Source organism: Arachis ipaensis, chromosome B1, assembly GCF_059453495.1.
Source record: "Arachis ipaensis isolate K30076 ecotype BB chromosome B1, ASM5945349v1, whole genome shotgun sequence".
Taxonomy (NCBI): Eukaryota; Viridiplantae; Streptophyta; class Magnoliopsida; order Fabales; family Fabaceae; genus Arachis; species Arachis ipaensis.
Window position 1 is genome coordinate 128,749,529 of NC_142436.1, and position 10,246 is coordinate 128,759,774.

At 33.4% G+C, this 10,246-nt stretch overlaps 1 protein-coding gene across 1 annotated transcript; it reads right to left on the reverse strand.

The window, feature by feature from the left end:
• Nucleotides 1-7,092: 7,092 nt before the first annotated feature.
• Nucleotides 7,093-9,051, reverse strand: LOC107633981 (eukaryotic translation initiation factor 5A-2). Its single transcript, XM_016337571.3, has 5 exons — nucleotides 8,534-9,051; nucleotides 8,130-8,252; nucleotides 7,946-8,002; nucleotides 7,563-7,637; nucleotides 7,093-7,474 (listed from the first exon to the last, which is right to left on the reverse strand). Exons 1-5 carry the CDS (start codon nucleotides 8,654-8,656, stop codon nucleotides 7,370-7,372), a joined length of 483 nt encoding a protein of 160 aa, XP_016193057.1. The 5' UTR covers nucleotides 8,657-9,051; the 3' UTR covers nucleotides 7,093-7,369.
• Nucleotides 9,052-10,246: the final 1,195 nt, after the last annotated feature.

A 10,246-nucleotide genomic window follows, 5' to 3' on the forward strand; every position in this document is an offset into this window, starting at 1 on the left:
ACAACAACAGCATTGCCTTTTTCAAATTTAGCTGGTGAAGGAATCCCTTTAGGAACAGTTTCTCCATCAGACGAAAAAAATATTCGGGAATGAATGGAAGGGGTTGCTCCCTTGTCTTTGGAATTCAATAATTCCTTTTGCATCATCTGTCGTCCATACTTACCACCTCGATTTCCTCTAGTTTTTTCTCAAGGATATGGATAACAACCTCAATTAAAACCTCGATGACCCCTTTGAGGATTACACCTATAATGCGCATCTCAATTACGAAACTCCTGACAATTTCTTATCCATTACACACCTAAGACTTGCGAATGACTCATCAAAGGGGAAAAATTCCTTTGAGAAACTCAAGAACTTTGTCCCTCTTAATATCGAGGAAGTTGCCTCTGACAAATTTGTTCCTCCTTATGAGCTAATTCTTTTTTCATTCTTTCTTTCTCAAATATAGTTGCAGTGTCGGCATCAAACACAACATTACACCGAGGACACAAAGACACATCTCGATTCTTTAATTTTTGTTGCATAAGAAACTCCAACAACCCTTCACCAACACCTGGATACACTGCTTGAACATTGGTTTCAAAATCCCTCAAGGCAGTATCAAATTCATAAGTAAAACCAACCATGTTACTTTCTAAAAAGGGCTCTGCCAAAATTTGCACCAGCATCGAAAGGATCAGAATCAACCTTCATATCTTTCTTGCCATTATCAAACTTCAATCTTCCTTCCATAATTTCTTTTAAATCAAGTCCCTAAAATGGACATAATTATTAATCGAATGGCTAGTTGTTTGATGAAATTTACAATAGGATTTTTTCTTTAAATCTTTTATCGAAATCAATGTCTTGCCTTCCGGCAAAACCAATTGTTTATCTCTAAGCAACACATCAAATATTTGATCTGATTTTGAAATATTGAAACTGTACTTATTTCCACTCTTATGCTTTGTATCATTAGACTTATCAACAATTGTGATTTTTTTAAGCAAAGAACAAACATAAAGTGGACCTTTTTTTAATTCAGTCAAATCAACTTCAGGAAATTCAAAATCAGGTTCCTCATTTGAGGATTCTATTTTGATATATGAAATCTTTTCTTTTCGAGAAAAGGGTTTATTTTTAGCCTTTTCTCACTTTTAAATCTTTCTTTTTCCTTTCAAAGAATTTCCACTTGACGAACTCTTTCAGCCAAATGAGCCAAGTCAGGTATATGGATATTGAGCAACTTTTGACGCATGTAAAAACCTAACCCCATAGTTTCTATTTTTACCACTTCGCTTTCAAGAAGGGCCACATAGCACCGACTTTGAGCATTTTTAATACGAATCATGAAGTCATTAATTGATTCTCCATTATCACGATTCAAAGCCACCAAGTCACTGACTGTTACATTCAATTTCCCTCTATAAAATTGAAAATGAAAAGCACTCTCCAATTGTGCTCAAGTTATAATTCAACTAGGCCTAAGATTAGAAAACCAAGTAAATGCATTCTTCATTAAAGAAGAAGGAAAAAATTTCATTTTCAAGTTTTCAACATTTGCTAGATTTTCCAATTCGACCATATATCGAGCAATATGCTCGGTAGTCGATTCACCAACTTCTCCTGCAAACTTTGTTATTGTCTTAGGATTTTTTTACACCCCTAGGAACCTCTGCTGCTTGTACAATAGCAAGAAGAGCAGAAACAAAATATGATCGATTCATAAAATCCATGTTGAATCCGACTCTGTTAAGAACATCCTCAACAATTCTACTAACTTGGTATTGCTCACCATGTTGATTGACTCGAATTCGAGCCAACACTTCATTCGCATTTTGATCTCATCAAACTACTCGAGGAATAACTTCCTCAAGGTGCATATCATCATTCCTATTTCTGGGCATGTTCATCACATCCTCTAGATTTACCTGCACATTTTGCTTGTCACCTTCATCGTAATCAACAATTTGAGCAATCCGCTCAACTTGTCTAGCAAGACACTCGAACTTTGACTCATGATCAGCCATCATAGAGTTCAAAATGGTAGTCATTTTCTAAGTCAATAAATTGAACAAGTCATGATGACTTTTATCAACATGCTGTCGAAAGGTAGCCATCGAACCAGGACCATTCAATGTGAAACCCACTTGATAATCATGAGTAAACTCAGGATATAATGGAGGTACTGGATTGTTAATTACTCCTGATGAATTTTCAAATCGAATTGGAGGAGCATAACCACCCATTGGTGGAGTATAACCCGAAGGAAGGCCAACCAATGATTACTGGCGATTCTGTTTGTGTCAGAGCAATTCGTGGGCGTGGATTCCGCCCACTATTCCCAACTGGGGGATTAGTAACCGTCGCATTCTCTCCTAACATACTACCTTTTGAACGCGGCGTTATCTCTGCCAAAGTTTGTGCAACTATAGAAATATTATCATTTGCAGATGACTCACCATTAGTATTAGAAACTTCTTCTGCCATATGTATAATTCTTTCACTTCTAAGTTGCATACACTAGATAGTTACAGAAACTTTTGACATACTTAATTTTTAAAACTGTCCCACCAAGCGTGCTAATTTGTTATGCAGATTTTTAACAAATCTAGGTTGGTTCGATATCTAGTAATTTTTAACAAACCTACTCCTCTTGTAGGTACCAATTTTCAAAAGTGCATCAAAATTCCTTTTACTTGATTAAAATAACAAAGAAAAATATGAAATGTAAAGAAAATAATTTTGGAAAATAAAATGGCTAAAAATGAAAGCAATGACATTTAATTTAAAGAAAATAATAAATTACCTTCGACCAAATCGACAGACTTTGAATTCAAATACAAATACTAAAAATTTTAAAAAAAAGCAATAGATTTGCATAAAAAGGAAAAATTATAAAGAAAGTAAAGTAAATGTAAAAGACATGAAATGAACCCTAAGAAAAGAAAGCTATTTGTAGATTCAGAAATTCGCTGGGGATATGAGTCTGTGAGAGTGTTTTTTGAAATGAGATTCCGACCCTTGTTCCTTTCAATCTTTGGCTATTTATAAGACTCTTCGACCAATCAAATTCCAATGTATTTCCCATGTGCATTAATTCTTAGGTAATTGTTCCCGTGCTTTGAATGATATTAACTACCATCAATTATCTTCACTTGTCAATTCTTCTCCTTTCGATAGCCTTTCTTCCTTCGATAAGTCTTGTCAATTGAACTATCTCCCTTATCGATAAATCCTTTTCGACGAGCCCTATGTCCTTTGAAGAGGAAAGGGAGGAGCTACAGCCGTCGCGCCTTGTCTCCGTAGTCGCTGAGCTTCGACCGCCGCCATGCCAAGTCGTCGTCGCCAGTTGTTGAGAGAGAAAAGATATTGTTTATCTTATTGAATTATTGAATTATTGAGGATGCTGGTTATTCTGATTTGTTGATTCAGTTTTGTTGAGTTGGTTATTGTTGGGCTGGTTTCTTGAAATTGGTTTTTGAATTATGATAGAATAATTTGAGAAGATTAGAGTTGATTTTGTTTGGTTTATCAGAAATTATTCTGAGAATTGGATATGGTTTGATATATGAAAATAACTTGATTTTGGAAATGGTTTGAAAAGAGTTTGAGAAATGATTTGGATGGGATCAGAGAAGGATGGCAAAGTCCGAGTTTTAGGGAAGGTGCTGCCGAAATTTCTAGAAGAATTTTGAGAAGTTTTACTTTGATTAATTTGGATTGAAGAATTATTTTACTTGATTTTGATTTATTTAAGAAAAAAGTGAATTATGTTTGAGTTTAAATGAGTTAGTTTTGAAACGAGATTGGTTGTCGCCCCCTAAAGTCTAGAGGTCTTGCCGAGGGGTTTAACTAATAAATGATTTTCCTTTGTCTTTTGAAAAGAGTTTAAATTCGAAAACGGTTTTGAAGTTAGCTCGAAGAATGTGAGAATAAATGAAACATGATTATGACAATGATGATACTAATGAATTGTAATTGACTGAGAGATGAATTGAATGATAATGTGACAAATGTGACTGGGTAAGAAGCGGTGGCATTGTCCACTCGCTTCGAGTATATGTTGTGACTCCGGATAGGATGCAGTGGTTTTATCCACTTGCTCCGGGTAAGAGTCAATAAGCCAGGTAAAATACAGTGGTGTTATCCACTTACTCTGGAAAAGTTCGAGACTCCGGATAAGATGCAAGGGTTGATTTCTGTCACCACTTGCTCCGAATTGAGAACTGTAACACCACCTGAGTAAGAGGCAAGGGTGAAATTGTCCTCTTGCTCCGAGTACGCGGGTAAGATGTAAAGGTTGCAGCGTTGTCCCACTTGCTCCATGTTTTGCTTCACATGAACGTACGTTCAAAGGTGAAAGCAATTCTGGGTTCAAAGTTTCACAAAATTGCCAAACATAAGAATGAGACATTCAAGATACTCAAACGGGTTTCTCTCTTCCCCAACGTGAATCCCAAACACACCCATAGCCCATTAGTAATTCACTTTCTTACTCTCAATTGGATCTTTGACTATGTTGGGTTGGAAGGAAAGAAATAGAGAGAAAAGAAGGTTGCAGCGTTGTCCCACTTGCTTCATGTTTTGCTCGTACGTTCAAAGGTGAAAGCAATTCTGGGTTCAAAGTTTCACAAAATTGCCAAACATAAGAATGAGACATTCAAGACACTCAAACGGGTTTCTCTCTTCCCCAGCGTGGATCCCAAATACACCCATAGCCCATTAGTAATTCACTTTCTTGCTCTCAATTGGATCTTTGACTATGTTGGGTTGGAAGGAAAGAAATAGAGAGAAAAAAAATAGAAAGGAAAGAAAGAAAAAGAAAGAAATTGAGTGAATTTTTATTTTCCTTAAATGTGTTTGGATGGACGGAAAATAAGAAGGAGAATATGTTATAAAAAGATAATTTTACTCTTATATTATAAAAGATATTGAAAAAGATAAAGAGGTAATATTGGAAGTAGAGAGAGAGAATTAGTTTTCTCTCTATTTTTTTTAATGTTGGAGAGAAAATAAAATTGATGGATCCCACTAATTTTTTTCCATCCCTTTTTCTTTCTCTCCCATTTCTCTTATGAACCAAATAATAAAAAATAATCATTTTTCTTCTCATTTTTTTTCTTTCTTTTTCTTTCCATCCATTTTTCCTTAAAAAAAGTGGTTACAAGAAAATACATTGGACAAAAGTCAAGTCCAGACACACGTGCAACCAACTGTCGCACTAATTCTTATACTACCACGTGTAAGCCATCTATGGATGCATAAGGAATCTCTATAAACAACATCACCATGTTATAATTCACGTAATAACTTTTATAAAGAAGGTTGAATACCTCTAAAAAATGGAATGGTAAAAAAGTTAATTGGTTAAATTTAGGAGCTCTATATATGATGTTTATTTTGGTTGAATGATAGTTTGGAATATTTCAAAAAAGTGGAACTAGAATAATTTTTGAAGCATACAAACTTGATTGAAAATTTGAGTTATGATCAAACGATTCTTATTCTAAACGTGTTTTAATATTTATTTTAATCTAAAGTATCCCTTGAATTTGGTTAGATGTATATATTAATTATGGTTTAAAATATTAAATAGTTGTTAGAGTGCACACATATAAATAATTAGAAAAAAGACTTACTATAATAGCTAATGATGTGAAAGTATACAACTATAATGTTTATTCTTTACAAGTTGAAATTAAAGTTATTATTAATTTTTCACTCAGATTTAAATATCTCCTATATATATTAGATATAGGTGTTCATATATAAGATTTGATGTACTCAAATTGTTTTAATTAGTTACTATTGATTTTAAAATTACTATCTCAATTTTCTAATCTGATTTTATAATATTTTTAATCAATTTTATTTAAATATCTCTTTAATTGTTAAAAATATGATGAATTTACATTGACCAGGTTGGTTCACAATTGCTAAAGTTGACAATGATAATAATATTGATTCACAATTGTTAGATCTCTAATAGTTAACATTGCCCAACAAATTAAATACAATTGTTTATAAAATATCTTGACCTAATTAAATTTACTTCAATTTTGTATACAAGCACTTCTCTGCCAGCGAATAGCTATAAGTAATATATTATTTGAATTATATGCATGATATATTTGATGTTTTTACCAGCAATTAATGCACAACAATATGCAATATTGAATTAGTGCACAACCCCGCGCTATGGACTACGCTCTTACACTAGTTCACCTAATAACAATAGCAACAACAAAAACTCAGCATAACATCTTCATGAGAAGGCCATCCTTCGGCCTACTGAATGCATTTGTATACAATTTGATTGGCCCAATATCCCACAAAAAATGGTTAGTCTTTAGCATTTTCATGCCATTGTTAAACTCAGCTAATCATCCGACAAATTGGAGGAGCATGCAGTTAAAGCTGCCTTTTTCTGCAAAATCTTCAGCGCAGCTACTGCTCAATTCAGCAGCACCAGGGGCAGGTGTCATTCACAGGGAGAAACGCGTTATTTCTACATGTATGTATGTTTTTTCACATCCATACTATAGCACTTGGTGGTACAAATACAAAGTAACCAGTAGTGTTGTTTAGAATGATCATAAAGAGCTACTGAAAAGACATGACAAGAAGTTATCAAAAATGATCTGAAAGATTATTCCTAGTAAAGTACTACAATAAAAGGGAATATCAATATCACGAGGGAACGGTTATTTCGAGTACATGGGCTGGCTGAGATGTACACTAATTTTGTTAGGAAAATTTTCAGGTATGAGAGCAGCACCAATATTCGAGTAGTATCTCAATAATGAAACTCTTCCTAACGGGACACAATGAAAAAATTCAACTCGTTACGAGTGGTTAACTATGCAATACTCATCACTCTGCCATAGGCGGTGTCCGTAACTTCAGAATCCGAAATTAATACAAAAGATAATAATAATTGCTTGAAAACGTGTTTCATCGAATTATGGATGATAAATGCTCTCACTTGAGCTACTACTGAGGAAATTCCAATTTTATATTACACCTTATTTAGTACGGAGGTTTCAACAGCGCAGGCAAATAAAGGGCATAACAGTCAAATTGGGGGTTAAAAATAAAAAGAAAAACTAAGGACAAACTTCTCTTCATGATAGACTCCTCCTTCTTTATAAGAAAGTCACAGGACAACAGAGAAAAAAACAACATAAAAATGGAATATAGTATCCTGTCACCACCACATCCATAAACAACACTGGTAAGAGACTACTAGTCTGACTAGAGAGAATTTATAAGCCCGGTTTTGAACAAAAGGCTATATGATAAAAGAGGCTTACAAAAATATGTTTTTTTCTGCTTAAAATGAAAACAACAAACTGCCAATGTTGCCATAAATGGAATCAAATCTTTAGTTCTTTGGGCCAATATCCTTCAGGGCACAAATCTGCTCCTCACCCATAGCAGACATGACAGAGACAACAAGGTCCTTACCCTCAGCAAACCCATCCTTAATCTGCATCAACCAATCACTGATGCACATAAATACACCATTTATAGGAACATAACACATCCATACACGAATTGCATTAAATTGTACAAACCTGAGACAGGAGAGAATCATCAGTAGGGAGCCTGAGATCATCCTTGGTGTTTCCATTTTCAGTGAGCAGACTCACCTACAATACAACCATTTAAGACGAAGAAAATGCAAGCACACATTAAGAATACAACCACAATAATAATGACAGTAAAAAGGAATATGCATTAGAATGTAAATGCCTTAATATTACACTAATGCAGTAAGTTTTCATAGAAGAAATAAAATCTCTGCAGTTTCCAGTGCATTGAAAATTTATAAATTTAATTTTACCACTTCAGTAACCCTAATCAGTAGATTCAAGTTAACAAAACCATAATAATAGTAATAAGTAATAATAACAATATGAGTAAATCAATTAATCAAATGGAATTCTTGGAAACTTACAAATCCATCCTCAGAGATATCAATGAGCTGGTAGTCAGTACGATTCACATGGGGAACCTGACAAGAAGAAATAGTAATTACCGAATGTTATTATGATGTGCAACTTCATGGAGCACACACAATAAATTACACCTCAAAAAGTGGCAAGGAAAGAAAGAAAGAAAACGATGAGGAGCACACATACATCACAGTTGTGAGAAGAGGGAACGATATCTTCGAGCTTCTTGGCAGTGAAGATATCAATTCCAACAAAGTGGCACTTAGCGTGACCGTGCTTTCCAGTCTTTGAAGTCGAAACTTCAACAACCTGCCCACAGATAAAAAAAAGCCCATCGATAACACAGCACACAAATTGAATTCAATAGATAACAACACTATAATTAATTAAGCAATTAATCATGGATGCAAATAACAAATCAAGCACGCAAGCAAGTACAATAAGTCACCATCAACAGATTAGATCAGCAAACCCTAGAAAAACAAAGCACACAGACTAGATCTAGAAAGAAGAACCATACTATAAATCAATTCAATTAATCAGTGAATTAATCATTTGACAAAGGGAAATGAAGAAACTGAAGGGAGAACCTTGCAGGGACGGCCCTTGATGACGATGTAACCGTTCTTGCGGATGGTACCGGCTTGCTGAGGGTAAGTCTTGGAGGCTCCGGCGTCGGCCTTCGACTCGAAATGGTGCTCCTCGTCCGACATATCCAACGGTGATTTCACTGAATTTGGAGTGAGTCAGAGAGAAATGAGAAGAAGGAGAAGAGGGAGAGAGAGTAGATGTATCTTTCTTTCTGCTTTTGTTCGTTTATATTCACTGCAATCGCCACGGAATCTAGGGTTTCACATTTTCAATTGCAGATCTTAGTATGCCAATCACCACCGTTGGATTCAGTCTACCAGTGTCCGTTGGATCATAAATATCAGCAGCTAGCTGCGTCCCTTCTACGCTGATTCTTATGGGCTCAGGCCCAATTGAAACAGACGCTCTCTTCAATTCGAGACCATGCATAACCATGATTGCGCTTTAGCCGAAAACGAAGAAAACGGAAAAAGAAGCCCAAAAACTAATTAAACTTTTGCTTTGTAACCCAAAAACAACGTGAAACTGAAACGTAACACAAGATGATATTCAAAGTCAAGACCCACGTCCAAAAAAAAATTCAAGATCAGAAAAAAAAAGATGATATTCAAAGTTGTTTTTTGCAAAATTAATGTTCAATTTGGTCTCTAAACTTGTATTTGAATCTTAATTTACTCTCTAAAAGTTTAATTGTCTTTATTTAGTCTCTAAACTTTGCGAACATATCTCGTACTAGTCTTTAAACCAATTTTCAACGTACGTTAATAGAACATTGTCATAGACAGCTGGAGGCTACGCTAGACTCTATAAAATGATATTGATTTAATTTTGGTATTCAAATAATTCATGTTTATTGAAATTTTACCTAACAAAATAATAAAACAATTGATACGATGTCGACTTTGGACTATTTGAATGTCAAAACCAAAACGTATCTGACTAAATATATCATACATCTATTAATGTTTTTGTACTGAAAATAGTCTTAGAAGCTAATGAAAGGCATATTTACAAAATTTTAGAATTAAATATAGACAATTAAAATTTTAGGGACTAAATTGAATATTAACTAAAAAATTAAAGTTCAAATATTATACATTTCATGTTAATTGATTTTACAGTAAAAATTCATTTGGTTAAACAAAGATCAATCAAGAAAATTTTGGTTGGTAATCTCGCATAAAAAGAAAAACTATATATTTTTCGATTGAATTTGTAACAAAGCATGTCTCAATATCTAATTTTATATCTTTATGTGAAGATATTAAAGTATTATTTTAGTTTTTAACATCGTGATTAAAATTTATTTCTAATAATATTTAAAACATTTTATTTTTATTCCAAATGCCTTAATTTGTTAATTTTTAGTTGTCAAAATTAATTTTTTTAAATATCTTTTTATTATCTTTTTTTTTTCTCACATAACTATAACTATCACTATGATTATTATAATTCAATTTTTATCGGTGTCTAAAAGAAAATTATAATGAAAAAGGGTAATTTTGAAAAAAAAAGAATAATTAAAAAAAAATTGATGAGAGAATTAAAATAGAATTAATATATAATGCTTCAAATATTAAAAATTGAATTAGAATTTAATTCAAATATTAAAGATAAAATAGTACTTGTCCCTATTAAATTTAGTAGAAAGTTGACTTCACATGAAGTTGTTCCTGAATGGTTGATACATGTTACTATATTGTTTAAAAAAA

What these genes read in the sequence shown, in the direction of transcription:
- LOC107633981 (XM_016337571.3), bottom strand. Translation starts at nt 8,656, where the DNA reads ATGTCGGACGAGGAGCACCATTTCGAGTCGAAGGCCGACGCCGGAGCC. An exon ending in ATATCTCTGAGGATGGATTT is followed by an intron (nt 7,638 to 7,945) that starts GTAAGTTTCCAA and finishes GTTGTATTGTAG; the next exon opens with GTGAGTCTGCTCACTGAAAA. An exon ending in ATGATTCTCTCCTGTCTCAG is followed by an intron (nt 7,475 to 7,562) that starts GTTTGTACAATT and finishes TGGTTGATGCAG; the next exon opens with ATTAAGGATGGGTTTGCTGA.